The sequence below is a fragment of the Mustelus asterias genome, unplaced genomic scaffold (genome assembly GCF_964213995.1).
Source record: "Mustelus asterias unplaced genomic scaffold, sMusAst1.hap1.1 HAP1_SCAFFOLD_1480, whole genome shotgun sequence".
Lineage (NCBI taxonomy): Eukaryota > Metazoa > Chordata > Chondrichthyes > Carcharhiniformes > Triakidae > Mustelus > Mustelus asterias.
The window spans coordinates 32,084-51,360 of NW_027591425.1; the positions used below are offsets into that span (position 1 = coordinate 32,084).

Sequence of the window (19,277 nt, forward strand, 5' to 3'; positions counted from 1 at the left end):
TTTCTGCTGCTTTGCCCCATTTTGCCAGTCAGTGGATCCCACTCCCTTGCCATCACCATGAACACTTGACCTGTATTTAAACTTATCAGTAGCTTTTTCCCCTGCATGTCCCACAATACTCTCATTCATCCGTTCACTGCAGCCTCCTGGAGCACGTGTCACCTGAGGCTCCACATAAGGCCTTTGGTCCAGTCCTGAGCACTATGGTCACTCAAACCACCTATTTCCAGCCCCTTTTCTATTGTCCTGTGTTTCTCGGGACTGTCACTGCAAAACACTCGAGTATGTGAGGTACAGAGCGCCTGATCGCTCCCTATAACCTGCTCAGATTCTTAGAATTTGTAATCAACCTCAGTTAGGGGTGTGGAATGAACCTTAATAGTTTGATTACCTGTTGGATAACCACCGTCTTATCGTCACGCCCTATTACCTTACAGGACCTCTCCATTCCTTAGGGGCGGCACGGTAGCACAGTGGTTAGCACTGCTGCTTCACAGCTCCAGGAACCTGGGTTCGATTCCCGGCTTAGGTCACCGTCTGTGTGGAGTTTGCACATTCTCCTCGTGTCTGCGTGGGTTTCCTCCGGGTGCTCCGGTTTCCTCCCACAGTCCAAAGATGTGCGGGTTAGGTTGATTGGCCGTGCTTAAAAAAAATTGCCCCTTAGAGTCCTGAGATGCGTAGGTTAGAGGGATTAGCGGGTAAATATGTAGGGATATGGGGGTTGGGCCTGGGTGGGATTGTGGTCGGTGCAGACTCGATGGGCCAAATGGCCTCTTTCTGCACTGTCGGGTTTCTATGATTCCTTGTGGTCCTCTCTTTTGTAATGTACCATATTCCCAAAATGAAAATCTATCTCGGAGGGTCATATACAATCAATCATAGAATCCCGACAGTGCAGAAGGATGCCAATCGGCCCTTCGAGCCTGCACCTGCAAGAGTACGCCCAGGCCCTATCCCTGTAATCCCGCGTATTTACTCTGCTAATCCTCTGACACAAAGGGACAATTTAGCATGGCCAATCCACCTAACCCGCACATCTTTGGACTGAGGGGAAACTGGAGGAAACCCACGCAGACATGGGGAGAACATGCAAACAATGACCCAAGGCTGGAATTGAACCCGGGTCCCTGGCACTGTGAGGCAGCGGTGCTAACCACCGTGCCACCCGTCAGAGCTCGCTAAACTTTCCCCGAAACCTCAGCTTTGATGAAAACTCTTCTCCCTGCACGTAAAATATTCAGATGCAGAAAAAATGGAACTAATCATAGCCGCCTCGAGGGCACAGGGGGCATCGCCCCGCAGGGTTCTGGGATTCCCCCCATAGAGCAATTGAATGGACTATACCCTCTAAACCATTCTTTGCATGAGCTGCCCCATATACCAGTGCAGACATCAACGCGCAGTTTGGTTGATCTGAGATGGTGAGCGGCTTTTCCACTGACGCCACGTGATTCCTTTCACAGAGCCCATTCTGAAAGGACTTTGGAGCTGCAGTGTTCGTAACCACGGCGTTCATGTTTTCACAAGTTGTCTCTCATCTCATTAGCAAATTTGACACCATTATCAGTCAGAGACTTAGCTGGTAATCCGATCCTTATTCATTTGTCTATCCACAATCACCCTTTTGTCCCCGCCGTGTATTACTGTTGCAAGATTAAATCCGCTTGCCGCGCCTGTCAGGTGCAGAATGAAAATATTTCTGTCTTTGTCCCATACCCTTCAATCCATGGCAACTACCTTATTAAAGTCACATGCCAATAAAAGGCTTACAAAGTCCTCCGATACATTTTAGATTTCGCCCTTTGCATTAATCTCGTTGAACCTTGTATATTCCTGATCAGTCGCATCTTTAGACGGATTTTTAACAAGGAGAGAAAATTGTCTTTGTTGTTTTAAGACAGTTTGGTTTTTTTTTAACCTCTCTGATTCTTCTTGTTTTTAATTCATTCGTGGGACATGGGCGGCACTGACTGGCCAGCATTTATTGCCCTAATCCCTTGAGAAGGTGGTGGTGAGTCGCTGCAGTCCACGTGCCGTTAGGGAGGGAATTCCGGGATTTTGACTCAGCGACTGTGAAAGAACGGCAATGTATTTCCAAGTCGGGACGGTGACTGGCTTGGGGGGGAACTTGCAAGTGGTGGTGTTCCCATGTATCTGCTGCCCTTGTCCTTCTGGATAGGGTGGCACAGTGGTTAGCACAGCTGTCTCACTGCTCCAGGGACCCGGGTTCAATTCCGGCCTTGAGTTACTGTCTGTGTGGAGTTTGCACATTCTCCCCGTGTCTGCATGAGTTTCCTCTGGGTGCTCCGGGTTTCCTCCCACACTCCAAAGATGTACAGGTTAGCTGGATTAGCCACGGTAAATGAGTGGGATTAAAGGGATAGAGCCTGGGTAAAATACTCTGTCAGAGAGTTGGCGCAGACTTGATGGGCCGAATGGCCTCTTCTGCACTGTAGAACAAAGCAAATTACAGCACAGGAACGGGCCCTTCAGCCCTCCAAGCCTGCACCGACCATGCTGCCCGACTGAATTAAAACCCCCTACCCTTCCAGGGACTATATCCCTCTATTCCCATCCTGTTCATGTATTTGTCCAGATGCCCCTTAAAACTCACTATTGTATCTGCTTCCACTACCTCCCCCGGCAGCGAGTTCTAGGCACCCACCACTCTGTGTAAAACAAACTTGCCTGGTACATCTCCTTTAAACCTTGCCCCTCGCACCTTAAATCTATCCCCCCTAGTAATTGACTCTTCCACCCTGGGAAAAAGCTTCTGACTATCCACTCTGTCCATGCCTCTCATAATCTTGTAGACTTCTATCAGGTCGCCCCTCCACCTCCATTGTTCCAGTGAGAACAAAAGGGATTCTATGATATCATTACTATCATTCCGATTAAAAACGCCAGATTTTGAGCAGGAGATCATTGATAAACTGCAGATCCATAACTTTCCAAAAACAATTGCTTCATCGTGGTCAATGTACAGTTTCATTTGCCTTTTTTCACAGAAGGTTTCCTTAACAGCGAAGCTTATGGTGTAAGGGATAACGTTGGCATGGATAGAAGATCGGCTAGCTAACAGGAAGCAGAGAGTTGGCATAAGTGGGTCTTTTTCTGGTTAGTGGGATGTGATGAGTGGTGTGCCGCAGGGGACTCTGTGTTTCATTTATATAAATGAATTGGATGAAGGGACCAAAAGTATGGTTGATAAATTTGCTGATGACACAAAGATAGTTCAGAAAGTAAGTTGTGAAGAGGACACGAGACTACAAAGGGGCCTTGATAGGTTAGGCGAGTATGGCAAAATGGAATATACTGCGGCAAATGTGAAATTCTCCATTTCGGCAGGAAGAACTAACAAAAGAGCTTATTATCTAAATAGTGAGAGATCGCAGAGCTCTGAGATGCAGAGGGATCTGGGGTTTGATTCGATTTCGCACTGTAAGAAGTCTCTCAACACAGTCACTCACCTGATGGAAGGAGCAGTGCTCCGAAAGCTCGTGATCCCAAATAAACCTGTTGGATTTTAACCTGGTGTTGGTGTGAGACTTCTTACTGTGCCCACCCCAGTTCAACGCCGGCATCTCCACATCTTGATTTGATTTATTATTCACAGGTATTAGGATACAGTGAAAAGTATTGTTTCTTGCGCACCATACCATACATAGAGAAGGAAAGGAGAGAGTGCAGAATGTAGTGTTACAGTCATAGCTAGGGTGTAGAGAAAGATCAACTTAGTGCGAGGTAGGTCCGCTCAAAAGTCTGATGGCAGCAGGGAAGAGGGTGCATGAATTACAAAAGGCTAGTATGCAAGTACAGCCGGTAATTAGTAAAGCTAATAGAATATTATTCAGCTCTGATGAAGGGAAAGGGTTATTGAATTTTGCACCTAGAATCTGTGCAAGGACATTGTAAACCTTACCTGTTTGTGCAGGCTTGTGTGCTAGCTGCTAGCTAAACAGCTGCAGATGTTAAAGCGCGATAACGGCTGTTTGAAAGGAGGAATCCTGCTGGGACAGCCACGACCACACAAGTTACTTCAAGGGAGAAACTGCGTCGTGACTGAAGCCGCCGGACGAACTGCGGGTCGTGACTGAAGCCGGGAACTGCGAGTTGTGATGGGAACCGGGGACTGTGTCGTGACTGGGGCTGGGAACTATGATGTATAAATACCCACACTTATTTGTATTCAGGGAGAAGCCTGGCAGACCGCTTTTAGGAACCTACTTCTCCCAAAAGCTTTTGTATTAAAGCCACTGTACTTTGACTCACGAATAGTCTCAGAGGTATTATTTTACCTACAACAAGGGTCATCCAGACTCAAAACGTTGGCTCCATTCTCTCTCCACAGATGCTGTCGGACCTGCTGAGATTTTCCAGCATTTTCTATTTTTGTTTCAGATTCCAGCATCCACAGTATTTTGCTTTTATAATAGAATATTATTGTTTGTTGTGAGGGGAATTGGTTACAAAAGTAGGGAGGTTATGCTTCAATTGTACAGGGCACTGGTGGGATCACATCTGGAACATAATTTTGATCTCATTATTTAAGGAAAGATATTCGGAGAAGTTTATTTTATGTTCATTTTATCGGATGTGAGCATCGCTGCCCAGGCTAGCATTTATTGCCCATCCCTAATTGCCCTTAAGGTGGTGGTAAGCCACCATTTTGAACCTGCAGACCATGTGGTGTAGGTACACCCAGAGTGCTGTCAGGGAGGAATGGTGTGTGTCTTGGAGGGTAACTTCCAGCTGGTGGTGTTTCTATGTGTCTCCTGCCCTTGTCCTTCTAGATGGTAGTGGAAGATGCTGTCAAAGGAACCTTGGTGCGTTCCTGCGGTGCATCTTGTAGATGGTACACACTGCTCCCGCTGTTCCTTGGGGAATGTTTGTGGAAGGGGTGCCAATCAAGTGAGCTGCTTCATCTTGGGTGGTGTCCAGCTTCTTGAGTGTTGTTAGAGCTGCACTCATCCAGGTATGTGGAGAGTATTCCATCACACTCCTGACATGTGCCTTGTAGATGGGAGGTCAGACTTTGGAGAGTCAGGAGGCGAGTTACTTACCACAGGATTCCCAGCCTCTGACCTGCTCTGGTATCCACAGTATTTATATGACTAGTCCAGTTTCTGGTCAGTGGTAACCCCCCAGGATGCTGACAGTGGGGGTTCAAGGATGGTAATGCCATTGGATGTCAAGGAGTGATGGTTGGATTCTGTCTTGTTGGTGACGATTATTGCCTGGCACTCGTGTGGCGCGAATGTTATTCGTCCCTTGTCAGTCCAAACCTAAGATATCATCCAGCTTTGCTGTATTTGGTCATGGACTGCTTCGGTATCTGAGGTTTCCGAGTCTACTACCAGGAATGGCCAATTGCCTTATGAGGAAAGATTGGACAGGCTAGGCCTGTATCCACTGATGTTTAGAAGTGTAAAAAGTGACTTGATCGATACCGTTTAAGTTCCTGAGGGGTATTGACAGGGTGGAAGTGGAGAGGATGTTTCCTCTTGTGGCGAGAATCTAGAACTAGGAGGTCACTGTTGAAAAATAAAGGGTCACTCATTTAAGACAGAATTTTTTTTTCTCTTGCGGGTAGAGAGTCTCGAACTCTCTTTCCCCCAAAGGCAATGGAAGCAGAGTCTTTGAATATTTTTAAGGCAGAGCTGGATAGATTCTTGTTGAACAAGGGGGTGAAAGGTTATCGGGGGTAGGCAGGAATGTGGGATTGAGGTTATCAGATCAGCCGTGGTCTTATTGAATGGCGGAGCAGGCCTGAGGGGCCAAGTGGTCTACTCCTGTTCCAAATCGTATGTATCTTACCGGAGACTACATCAATACTAATAAAGTGGCTTACTCCAGCTAGTTTGCATGGACGCGCCACTCTTCAATCGTGATCTCTTTGTGTTGTCATCGGCAAACACAAAGCAGGTATAACTTTCACGATTGAATGAATCTCAATAATGATTTAGTCAATCTGTTCCACACTATCGAGGCGCAGCCATTAGCACTGCGCGGTTAAATGAATCCACAACGAATACACTGTCATGCATCACTTTGTGAACACACTTCTCCGCTTTGGGCAGTTCAGCGTGTAGTATTTTGATTAGCACCTGAAGTACCTGTTCCCTGGAGTTCACACACCCACTATTGCTGCTCCAATCTTGTTGCCTTCTGTGGTATTCAGATCTGCAAAGTGGGAACATTACAAGTGTACAGCTCCGAACACTAATCCACCCACCAGAATCAGTAAAAGTTCCTTTAATTCCGCACGAGTAATTATCCAATGTATCCCCCACTACTACCTATAGACACTTAACCTTAGTTTATACAATTAACAGAGACAGAGTCTCCGATGTTGAGGGGGGAAGCAGGTTAGATTGGGCGCCCAGAGTAGGAGAACTCCTCTTGGCTCATAAGCAGAGCTGGAAATCACTTAATTCTTCCACACAGCTGTCCCCCGTCATAGAATCACAGAAAACCTACAGTGCAGAAGGAGGCCACTCGGCCCATCGAGCCTGTACCGACTGTCCGACAGAGCATCTTACCCAGCCCTATCCCTGTATTTACCCCACAAATCCCCCTAACCTGCACACCTTGGGACACAAAGGGGCAATTTAGCATGACCAATCAACCTAACCCACACATCTTTGGAGCGTGGGAGGAAACCGGAGCACCCGCGCAAACACTGGGAGAATGTGCAAACTCCACACAGTCACCCAAGGCCAGAATTGAACCCAGGTCCCTGACGCTGTGAGGCAGCAGCGCTAACCACAGTGCCACCCTTATGAGATTTAAGTAACCAACCCCGCCTCCTGGGAATGACCTGGTTGTGCCCCCATCCCACCTCTATTCAAATTGCAATCGAGAGGTTGTATTAGGTACGGGGTTGACATTGTAAAAAGTATTCCCAGCCCCCGCTGACCTAAACTCAGCCATTTGTGGGAGTTAAAAATTTTCTTGAAGTTCCCATGTATGGGTTACTTTTTCTTTGACAACTTCATTAGGAGTGAGTTACAAATGTCCATTTCCTCAGAGTAAATGCGCTGCCAAGAGTCTAAACAGGTTTGAACCCAAATTCAAGTTGGTAGATTTGCCTGTAATAACAGCACAATGCTAAAGCTGGTATGAGCGCGAGGGGATTTTCACAGTAACTTCATTGCAGTGTTAATGTAAGCCTTGTGACTAATAAATAAACTTTACTTTTTACTTTACTCTGACTCGGCAAGGGACAAAACTCAGCAGGATTCTGAGGTTTCTGTGGCCAAAAGTATGAATCCACAATTCATATTTGATTCAGAGTCAACCCCAACCTTGCCTGGATGAGTGCAGTTCCAATAACACTCGAAGCTTCACACCATCCAGGACTTAGCAGCCCACTTGATTGGCACCACATCCACAAGCATTCACTCCCTCCACCACCGACGCTCAGTAGCAGCAGTGTGTACCATCTGCAAGATGCACTGCAGCAATTCACCAACGGTCCTTAGGCAGCACCTTCCAAACCCACAACCACTTCCCCATCTAGAAGGACAAGGGCAGCAGCTAAATGGGAACACCACCACCTGCAAGTTCCCCTCCAAGCCACTCACCGTCCTGACTTGGAAATATATCGGCCGTTCCTTCGCAGTCGCTGGGTCAAAATCCTGGAATTCCCTCCCTAACGGCATTGTGGGTCAACCCACAGAACATGGACTGCAGCGATTCAAGAAGGCAGCTCACCACCACCTTCTCAAGGGGCAACTAGGGATGGGCAATAAATGCTGGCCCAGCCAGCGACGCCCATGTCCCACGAATGAATAAAAAAAAACTCCTCTGTTTCTTTAGGGTTAAATCAGAAGTAAAATTTATTCACACATTCAACCCCAGGAAATGGTCTGGACTTCATACATACACTCAATAAGATGATAAGAAAGAGGAGAATTTGCAATTGGGAATAACTTAAAAAATGAGGGTTCAGCGAGCAAAATTTTACAGAATTCAATTGAAGTTAATAGTGACGCAGTGGGTTGAGGTTGTACAGAGCGGTACGGTGGCACAGTGGTTAGCAGGACCCGGGAATCAAACCCAGGACCCGGGTTTGATTCCCGGCTTGGGTCACTGCCTGTGCAGAGTTTGCATGTTCTCCCCGTGTCTGCGTGGGTTTCCTCCGGGCGCTCCGGTTTCCTTCCACAGTCCAAAGATGTGAGGGTTAGGTGGATTGGCCATGCTAAATTGCCCCTTAGTGTTAGTGGGACTGGCTAGGGTAAATGCATGGGGTTATGGGGATAGGGCCTGGGTGGGGTTGTGGTCGATGCAGACTCGATGGGCCGAATGGCCTCCTCCTACACTGTAGAGTTTCTATGATCTCAAAACTTGTCTGCTCCGCAAGCGTCGGCAGGAATCTTCGAGGAACAGGCTCCTGGGAGGCTTAGACTTGATGCAAAGGGGACCAAAGCCAGGTCTCCTTTGATAACGGGGTAAACACAAGAAAAAGAGTGCGTGACACACAGTCAAATTCCACAAACCACAACCAAGCCAAATCCAGTGAGTTGAGCTAGAAGGTGAAGAGGACAAATTGGCTGTCAGAGAGAATATGAGAATTGAATGGTAGTTAACATAAAAGGGATCCCAAAACTCTTCAAATCAGGAGGGGGTCAGTGAGGGTGGAAGAGGGCCTAATATGGATAAAGAAGGTAATATACACTTTGAGATATCAAGGGCAAGTGCTAAAGTACTTAGTTAGTATCATAGAGTCTGTACAGTGCAGAAGGAGGCCATTCGGCCCATCAATTCTGCACTGACCACGATCCCACCCAGGTCCTATCTTAACCCCACATATTTAAACTGCCAGTCCCACTGACACCAAGGGTCAATTTAGCATAGCCAATCAACCCAACCCGCACATCTTTGGAGTGTGGGAGGAAACCGGAGCCCCCGGAGGAAACCCACGCAGACACGGGGAGAACCTGTAAACTCCACACAGACAGTGACCCGAGGCCAGAATTGAACCTGGGTCCCTGACGCTGTGAGGCAGCAGTGCTAACTTTGTATTGGTGGTTACGAAAGAAGAGGTTCTGACGACATAGATGACAGACATAATGGATGAGGTGAAAGTTGATCGCTAGTTATGCTTAGAGCAGCTAAGTTGTCTGGTCCGGATGGATTATATCCCAGGTTGTTAAAGGAAGTAGGAGTGTAGACAATGGAAAGACTTGCCACAATCTTCCAAACCACCACAGATAACGAGGGATTGGAGAATGCTACATGTAACATCCACATTCAGCAAGAGGTGTAAGTGCATGCCTAGTAACCACAGGTGGTGGGGTAGCAGTTTGAGTAAACCAGAGGCCCAGGCTAAAGGCCTAAGGACACGGATTCAAATCCCACATTGGCAGCTGGTGAAATTTAAATTCAATTAATTAAAATTTGGAATTGAAGGCGAACCTCAGTGACGGTAACGATCATCGATTGTTGTAAAAACCCATCTGATTCACTAGTGTCCCTTTAGGGAAGGAAATCTGCTGTCCTTACCCGGTCTGGCCTACATGTGACTCCAGAGCCACAGCAATGGAACCGTTAACTGCCCTCTGAAATGGCCTGGCAAGCCTCTCAATTCTCGGGCAATAAATGCACACATCGCATGAAAAAAATAATATAGAGATGGGTAAGGTTTCAGAAATCATCATCGTGGGGGGAACTGATCTAATAGAGTTCCTCGATGAAGCAACAGAGAATGTTGGTGAAGGGGAGCAGTGGTGCTTGTCGATATGAGCTCTGAGTGTTTGACAAAGTAACACAGAAAGAAAGCTATTAACAAAAATCAAGACTCATTGAGCAGGAAGACCAGTGCAATTTGAATTAAAAATAGAATTGGCTTCAGGACAGAAACGAACGAGTCATAGTAATTGGTTCTTGTCTAAACTGGAGGCTGGTAGACAGTGATATTCCCCAAGGGTCATAGAATCCCTACAGTGCAGAAGGAGGCCATTCAGCCCATCGATTATGTCCCAACTCTCTGAAGAGCATCTTACCCAGCCCCCCCCCTGCCACCCCATGCTCGGAACGACTGGAGATTCTGTGGTTGTGAAAAGTGCTATATAAATAATACTTAGGGTAAAAGCATAGGGTTATGGGGGTAGGATTGTGGTTGATGGGCCAGATGGCCTCCTCCTGCACTGTAGAATTCTATCAATGCAAATCTATCTATTTCCCTTTTTTGTTCTAGGCTCCTCAACGAGTCCAAACATGAGTTTTATCTATCCAGTCCTTTTTTAATATTACACAGCTCGACCAAATCGCCCTGTACTCATCATAGAATCCCTACAGCACAGAATGAGGCCATTCGGCCCATCGCGTCTGCACCAATCTTCCGGAAGAGCATCTCACCCAAGCCCTCCACCCTCTCTAACACCATGTATTTACCATGGCCAATTCACCTAACCTACGCATCTTTGGACTGTGGGAGGAAATCGGAGCACCCGGAGGAAACCCACGCAGACATGGGGAGAATGTGCAAACTCCACATGGTCACCCGAGGCCAGAATTGAACCCAGGTCTCTGGCATTGTGAGGCAGCGGTGCTAACCGCTGTGCCATCCCACTGCCCTAAATCCAAGCGAAGAATGTGTTCTCCATTCCATCCTAACAGAAAGAAGTTCTATTTTTCATCCTATTTATTTTGGCAAACCAGGTTGGCACCGTACCCTCCCTGTTGCTTCAACCTCTTAAAAATTCATTCTTGGGATGTGAACATCGCTGGCAAAAGTCAGCCTATGTTACCCATCAGTAGTGAGCCATCCACAAACTGAGTGACTTGCTAAAACATTGGTATGGGTCTGGAGTCACGTGTAGGCCAGACTGGGTAAGGATGCTGAACTTCCTCCCCTGAAAGACATTGGTGAAACAGATGGACTTTCACAGCAATCCAATAGTTTCCTGATCGTTAATAATAAGCTGTCATCTTAGAAACCATAGAAACCCTACAGTGCAGAAGGAGGCCATTCGGCCCATCGAGTCTGCACCGACCACAATCCCACTCCACACAGACAGTGACCCGAGCCAGGAATCGAACCCGGGACCCTGGAGCTGTGAAGCAGCAGTGCTAACCACTGTGCTACCGTGCCACCCTTATTCATCAATGTAATTGAACTTAAATGCCCTGAGCCATTGTGGTGGGAATCAAACTCATGTCTCTGGAACATTCATCCAAGGCTATGGATTACTATCTGAATAACATTTACCACAATGCTACCGTCCCTCTAAACACTGCATTGTGAGTGTTGATGAGTGGATAGGAGTCCTCCATCAATACGTTTACCTTGGCAGTGTTTAGGGCAGTGAGGGGCAGTCTGGGCCAGTGAGTGGGCCGCACGAGTGGCCCTCCTTCATCTCAGTGGGCCACAAGCTTGAAATCGGGCTTGCTCACCAACCGTGACCCCAGGAGTAAGGTTAAATACATTTAATACACGCCAAATATTTCATAACGAGTTATAAAAAATGCTGAATCGTTTACATATTCATGGAACTGTCAATAACTTTGGTAAGAACAAAAGAAATATTTGTTAACACTTTGGACACAGAGGGAGCGCACGGCTCTCACAGTCAATGTTGTGAGCAATCAGCACCCACCTCACTTCACTCGTCCTTGCTTTACGTGCGAATCATTTCAGTCACACCGGTAGGAAAAAAACTACACGGACAGGAATCAGCGGAATGTGGCATTTCTGCGCATGGGGCAACGGTCAACAAAATGTCTCGTGGGGCCGCACTCAGAACCCTGATCGCCACATATGTCCCCCAGGCTGTTCATCCAGAAATAATTCTTCAAATTAAGACAATAAAAATATAACAAAACTTACTCCAACTTATAAATCAAAGAAAAGCTTTAATAAAGAAACTTCATTACTCCAAACCTGTGGCTTCACCCTGGGCCACTCCAAGCTCCCCACAGGTTCTTACACTGAGTCTGCTGGTCAGCTGATTATCACATCATTCTATCATTGGCTACATGGTTTACGAGGTCAGCTGACCCTTACAGCTTGTTACCTTTGGTAAGATTACAGCAGATCCAATGTTATTGCCAGTTACATTCTAACAAGGTGGCACGGTAGCACAGTGGTTAGCACTGCCGCCTCACAGCGCCAAGGACCTGGGTTCAATTCCTGACTTGGGTCACAGTCTGTGTGGAGTCTGCACATTCTCCCCGTGTCTGCGTGGGTTTCCTCCCACGTTCTGAAAGATGTGCTGATTGGGTGCATTGACCCGAACAGGCGCCAGACTCTGGCGACGAGGGGATTTTCACAGTTACTTCATTGCAGTGTTAATGTAAGCCTTACTTGTGACTAATAAATAAACTTTATTAACAAAAGGTTGCCCGCCCCGGCAGAGGGCCTGGTTCTGGTGGGATTTTGGAACCCTGTGGCTATTTGAGATTCAGTAGCTGTCATGGCTGCAACATGATGGTAGTGTTCGCAAGTTGAAGACAAATGTGTTGCTATTGTCCCTGCTGTCTGGCTTACATGGAGGGCACTTCAGGCTCCGCATTGACATGCGAGTCAGACTGCCATTCCTCCAGGCATTACTCACTCTGGGAGTTTGTGTGGATCCTGCATCCTCTGCATGAATTCATGATGGTGTGGCTGATTCAGCTCAGTAATTTGCAGGTGTGGCCTACACTGGGATTAGTTATTGTCTGCTCAGTTGCTCAGTGCTGTTCTCGGTGTTGGCTGAGTCATTAGCTGTGTGCTAAAGGGTGTGGACTCCAGGAAGCCAAAGGTGTTCTCCGGGTGCGGTGGAGCTGCAGTTAGGTTAACTGTTGATCCACTCTCAGTAAGGGTTTTAACAACAGCAGGTTAAAGTCCCAACAGGTTTATTTGGTAGCAAATGCCATTAGCTTTCGGAGCGCTGCTCCTTCGTCAGATGGAGTGGATATCTGCTCTCAAACAGGGCATACAGAGACACAAAATCAAGTTACAGAATACTGATTAGAATGCGAATCTTTACAGCTACATTTAAAGATACAGACAATGTGGGTGGAGGGAGCATTAAGCACAGGTTAAAGAGATGTGTATTGTCTCCAGACAGGACAACCAGCAAGTCCAGGAGGCAAGCTGTGGGGGTTACCGATAGTGTGACACGAACCCAAGATCCAGGTTTAGGCCGTCCTCTCATGATCCACTCTCAACCCAGAGGCAGTGTCAAAGGCGTCCTTAACCAGTGAAGTTGCTGTAACGTTAGTATCCCTTTCACACACACCTAAAAAACCAGAACGCAACTAGGTACCACAGTGGTTAGCACTGCTGCTTCACAGCTCCAGGGACCTGGGTTCGATTCCCGGCTTGGGTCACTGTCTGTGTGGAGTTTGCACATTCTCCTCGTGTCTGCGTGGGTTTCCTCCGGGTGCTCCGGTTTCCTCCCACAGTCCAAAGATGTGCGGGTTAGGTTGATTGGCCATGCTAAAAATTGCCCTTAGTGTCCTGAGATGCATAGGTTAGAGGGATTAGTGGGTAAATATGTAGGGATATGGGGGTAGGGCCTGGGTGGGATTGTGGTCGGTGCAGACTCGATGGGCCGAATGGCCTCTTTCTGTACTGTAGGGTTTCTATAATTTCTATGAAAACTGCTCAGAAAATTCATCTCCACTCTCTAAGTCAGCCATCCCACTCTCCCACTTTCTCCGCCTCCGTCACACCTGTGCTGATGATGCCACCTTCAAAAATGGCACTTCCGACACATGTCTGTGTTTTTCCTCAACTCTACCTACCCCCCTCCCCCCAAAACCCATTCTGCCATCGTGGCTGACCAGGCACTCAACTGGGTTTGACCCATTTCCTGCACCTCTGCCCTCACCCCTTCCCCTCCCTCCCACAACCATGATAGGGTCCCCCTTCTGCTTGCTTTCCACCCCCCACCCACTCAGCCTTTACTTGCAATCGCAGAATGTGCATCACCTGGCCCTTTACCTCCTACTTCCTCCTCACCGTTTGAGACCCCAAACACTCCTTTCAGGTCAACCAACATTTCACTTGAACCTCCTTCAATCTGATCCACTGTATTCGCTGCTCCCAATGCGGTCTCTTCTACACAGGGGCGACTGAACGCATACTGGGTGACCATTTTGTGGATCACCTTTGCTCAGCCTGCAAGCATGACCCCAACCTTCCCGTTGCTGCCATTTTAATTCAGCAGCTTGCGCTCATGCCCACATGTCCCACCCTTGGCCTGCTGCAATGCTCCAGTGAAGCCTAACGCAGATTGGAGGAACAGCATCTCATCTTTCGATTGGGCACATTGCAGCCCTCAGGACTTAACACTGAGTCCAACAACTTTAGACTGTGACCTTTCTCTTCCGTCTTAACTTTTTAAAGAAAAATCCCAAATATTTTTTGTTCCTGCACAAAAACCCACCCTCCCCCTCCCCCACTGGACCATCTGTCACTTGTTCTTCAGTTTTGCTACATCTTGGTTGCAATCTCTCCCAGCTCTAATCAGTGCCCCCGCTGTTCCACCCCCTCCTTTGCAGTACATAATCCAACATGGGGGAGGGGATGACCTAGTGGTATTATCGCTAGACGATTAATCCAGAAACTCAGCTAATGTTCTGATGACCCAGGTTCGAATCCCGCCACCGCAGATGGTGGAATTTGAATTCAATAAAAAAATATCTGGAATTAAGAATCTACTGATGACCATGAAACCATTGTCGATTGTCAGAAAAACCCATCTGGTTCACTCATGTCCCCTTAGGGAAGGAAATCTGCCATCCTTACCTGGTCTGGCCTACATGTGACTCCAGAGCCACAGCAATGTGGTTACCCCTTAACTGCCCTCAGGCAACTAGGGATGGGCAATAAATGCTGGCCAGCCAGCAACACCCATGTCCCACGAATGAATAAAGAAAAACACATTTGTAGTTCAGAAGAAGAGTCATGCAGACTTGGAATTATCTCTGCTCTGTTTTCTCTCCCTATGGATGCTGAGTTTTTCCAGCATTCTCTGTTTTTGTCTAAATCTAAGTGCGAGCTGTTGTCATTGGGTGGCACGGTGGCACAGTGATTAGCACTGCTGCCTTCACAGTGCCAGGGACCCGGGTTCGATTCCCGGCTTGGGTCACTGTGTGTGTGGAGTCTGCACCTTCTCCCCGTGTCTGCGTGGGTTTCCTCCGGTTTCCCCTCACACTCCGAACACGTGTGGGTTAAGTTGTTTGGCCTTGCTAAATTGCCCCTCAGTGTCGGGGGATTAGCAGGGTAAATGCGTAGGGTTACGGGGATAGGCCCTGGGTGGGATTGTTGTCAGTGCAGCCTCGATGGGCTGAATGGCCTCCTTCTGCGCTGTAGGGATTCTATGATTGTGCGTTCCTTTTGGGTATGAAAACTGAAAGTGCTGAAAATTCTCAGCAGGTCAGACAGCATCTGCTGAGAGAGAGAGACGGAGATAACGTTTCTGAAAGGTCGTCAACCTGAAACACTGTTTCTCTCTCCGCAGAGGCTGCCAGACCGGCCGAGCATTTCCTGCATCTTCAATCCTTATTTCCCATTTTTGTACTTAGCTCTTTTATGTTGCTGGTTGCTGCCCTGTACGCGTAGATAGTGTTTGATTGTGGTGAGGGAGTTTAATATGATCGGTGTGGCACAGTGGTTAGCACCATTGCCTCACCGCGCCAGGGACCCGGGTTTGATTCCAGCTTGGGTCACTGTCTGTGTGGAGTCTGCACGTTCTCCCCGTGTCTGCGTGGGTTTCCTTCGCTGCTCCGGTTTCCTCCCACAGTCTGAAAGACGTGTTGGTTAGGGTGCCTTGGCCATGCTAAATTCTCCCTCAGTGTACCCGAACAGGTGCCAGAGTGTGGCAATTAGGGGATTTTCACAGTAACTTCATTGCAGTGTTAATGTAAGCCCACCTGTGACACTAATAAATAAACTTTAAAGACTTTAAACATAGGTTGACATTATGGGTAATTGCATTTTGCAGGGATATCATGAGGATTTGGGGGGTGGAGGGGGGGAGGATTTGGGGGGTGGGGGGGTTTGGGGGGGGGAGGGATTTGGGGGGTGGGGGGGGGGGGTAGTGGGAGGTTTCAGGAACCCTTTGTGCTCCCTGAACCTAACCCGGGAGTGCGTGACGCTAAGGATTTTCTTTAGAAGTTCCAAAGTGAATCATTGAGCAGAAGAATCCTTTCCTGGACCCTTCTCCACGCCTCACAAGAAGCGTCCCTCATATTTTGCCGTCTTTTCATCTCGGTAGTGGAACTCGATTTGTTCCAGATGGCGTCTCCAGCTGCCGCCCTGGCCTTCCCGGGTGCCTCCTCCCTCGGACGCATTGAGCTGCTGGTTTGCGACAGCGCGTGGCACTGACCCACCTCTGCTCTGCTTTTCTTTCAGAAGGAAGAGTCGGGGGAGCAGCCAGAAATCCGTTACGACGAGTTCGGATTCCGTATCGACAAAGAAGGTAAATGAGCTCCCCCCCCCCCCCCCCCCCCCCCCCTCCTCCGTTAGAGGGCACGGCCTCCCGCCCCCCCAGCCAGCCACTCTGCTTGCCCTACTATTGCCGTCTGCCATGTGGGGGCAAGGACAGAAACGCCATTAGCAGCAGCCTCAGTGGTTCAAATGGCAATGACAACTACTTGTATTTGTGTCACACCTGGGTTCACTAGGCTGATACCGGGGTTGGCGGGGCTAGGTTCACTCAGGGGAGGTGATGGCCTAGTGGTATTATCGCTAAACTATTAATCCAGAAACTCAGCTAATGTTCTGGGGGACCCGGGTTCGAATCCCGCCACGGCAGATGGTGGAATTTGAATTCAATAAAAAATCTAAAATTAAGAATTTACTGATGACCATGAAATCGTTGTTGATTGTCAAAAAGCCCATCTGGTTCACTAATATCCTTTAGGGAAGGAAATCTGCCATCCTTACCCGGTCTGGCCTACATGTGACTCCAGAGCCACAACAATGGGGTTGACTCTGAACTGCCCTCAGGCATCTAGGGATGGGCAATAAATGCTGGCCCAGCCAGCGACACCCATGAATAAAAAAAAACTAGATTGGTACCAGGGTTGGTGGGACTGTCCTATGAGGGGAGATTGGGTCGACTGGGCCTGTATTCACTGGAGTTTGGAAGGATGAGAGGAGATCTGATTGAGACGTATAAAATTCTAACAGGGCTGGACAGACTGGATGCAGGGAGGATTTTTTTCCAGGTTGGGGAATCTAGAACCAGGGGGGACAGTCTCAGGATACGGAGTAGACCATTTAGGTTGGCACAATGGTTAGCACTGCTGCCTCACAGGAACCCGGGTTCATTTCCAGCCTCGGGTCACTGTCTGTGTGGAGGTTGCACATACTCCCCGTGTCTGTGTGGGTTTCCTCCAGGCGCTCCGGTTTCCTCCCACAGTCCGAAAGATGTACGGGTTAGGTTGATTGGCCATGCTAAATTGACCCTTAGTCAATTAGCAGGGTAAATATGTGGGGTTACGGGGATAGGGCCTGGGTGGGATTGTGGTCGGTGCAGACTCGATGGGCCGAATGGCCTCCTTCTGCACTGTAAGGGATTCTATGATTCTATTCGATGGATTCTATGATTTAGGACTGGGAGGAGGAAAGATTTAATCACTCAAAGGACAGTGAATCGGTGGAATTCACTACCACAGATGGCTGTGGAGGCCAAGTCGCTGCATATATTGAAGAAAGGGATTGATCATTTTAATGACAGCAAGGAGCAAGCAGGAATATGACATTGAGATCAAGGATCAGCCATGATCAGATAGAATGGGGGAGCTTGCTCAAAGGGCCGAATGGCCTACTGATCCTAGTTTCCACATTCAAAATCGTAAATAGGGCCTGAGGTGTTTCACAGCAGCGATTATCCCAGAAAATCTGACACAATACGGAGATAGTTGGACAGAACCGGTCAAAGAGGAGAGACGGGTGGCGAGGTTTTGGGAGGGAATATCAGAGCTTAGGGTCTGGGCAGCTGGAGACACGGCAGCCAATAGCTCAGCAATTTAAACTGGGCACGCGCAAGAGGTCAGAATTAGAGGAGGGGAGAAGTCTCGAGGAGCTGCTGGAAGTTGCAGAGCGACGGAGGGAGGCCATGGAAGTATTTGAAAGCAAAGACAAGATTAAAATTGCTGGGTGAGCAGCCAGTGCAGGTCAGGGAAGATGGTGGGTGAACGGGACGTTGTAGAATTAGGGCTACTTGCAGCAGAGCTGTGCCGTGAGATCAGCTTTATTGGATTGTCAGCTGGAATTATCAAGTCGGGAAGCAACCAATCGTTAACAATGTCGGTGAACGTGGAGGCCAGGAGGGGAAGTTGGGTGATCGGCACTTTGATTGAACGAGGATCACGAAAGCAGCAGGTGGACAAGATGAGTTTGGAGAAGACATGGGCCGAGAAATTAGATGCTGGATAGGGCAGAGCTTAAAGAAGAGTTTGGCACATTGGGCTGGGAAAGGGATGGAATCACCAGAGGAAACTGAATCAATCGTTTCAGTCATAGTGACAAAGAAGCCAAAAGAGTATCAGGTCAGGAATAGACCCTTAAACCCCTCAAGCCTTCAGTGAGACCACGGCTGATCTACCATCTGTAAAACCATTCGCAATATCTCTGAATTTAACAGTCTTTAAAATATAAACTTCTTTCATGTTTTCTATTGCTGTTGGGTCAAATCAAACTTAATACCCTTTCCCAAATTTACCCATGACTTTTCCTTAAGTTGTAAAACTTTTTAGTTCCTTATGAAAGTTAACCGTTAAAAATACAAATCTTCACTTATCTCCTAATGCAAATTTCCATCCACGTTCTGTATGCTTCTAGAACATTCACTTGGCCCCATTCACTTCAAATGTCTGTTTTTCACATCTAGCCCCTTTGATGATCTCAATTCCATAGACACTCAGTCCCCAGCGTAATTAAATTGGTCACGTACATAAACGCACACACAGCATTTCCACTGACCAACACGATGTCTTCAAAAATATTAAAATAATATTTTCACCACAATTCAAACAAGCGTTTGGTTATTTGTGTTTTTCTATTATTCATTCGTGGGACATGGGCATCGCTGGCTGGGCCAGCATTTATTGCCCATCCCTAGTTGCCCGAGTGCAGTGAGAGTCAGTCACATTGCTGTGGCTCTGGAATCACATGTAGGCCAGACTGGGTAAGGAGGGCAGATTTCCTTCACTAAAGGACATTAGTGAAACCAGATGGGTTTTTCCGACAATCAACAATGGTTTCATGGTTATCAGTAGATTCTTAATTCCAAATATTTTTTATTGAATTCAAATTCCACCATTTGCCGTGG

The 19,277-nt window shown here is 47.8% G+C and overlaps 1 protein-coding gene across 1 annotated transcript in view; it reads left to right on the plus strand.

The window, feature by feature from the left end:
• The window catches only part of sgsm3 (small G protein signaling modulator 3), a gene marked incomplete at its 3' end in the record, with an annotated part of 71,852 nt that overhangs the window by 15,854 nt on the left and 36,721 nt on the right, over positions 1-19,277 (plus strand). The window contains exon 3 of the mRNA XM_078206393.1: positions 16,352-16,418. Coding sequence (XP_078062519.1) covers positions 16,352-16,418 — 67 coding nt within the window. The remainder of the gene's footprint in view (positions 1-16,351; positions 16,419-19,277) is intronic.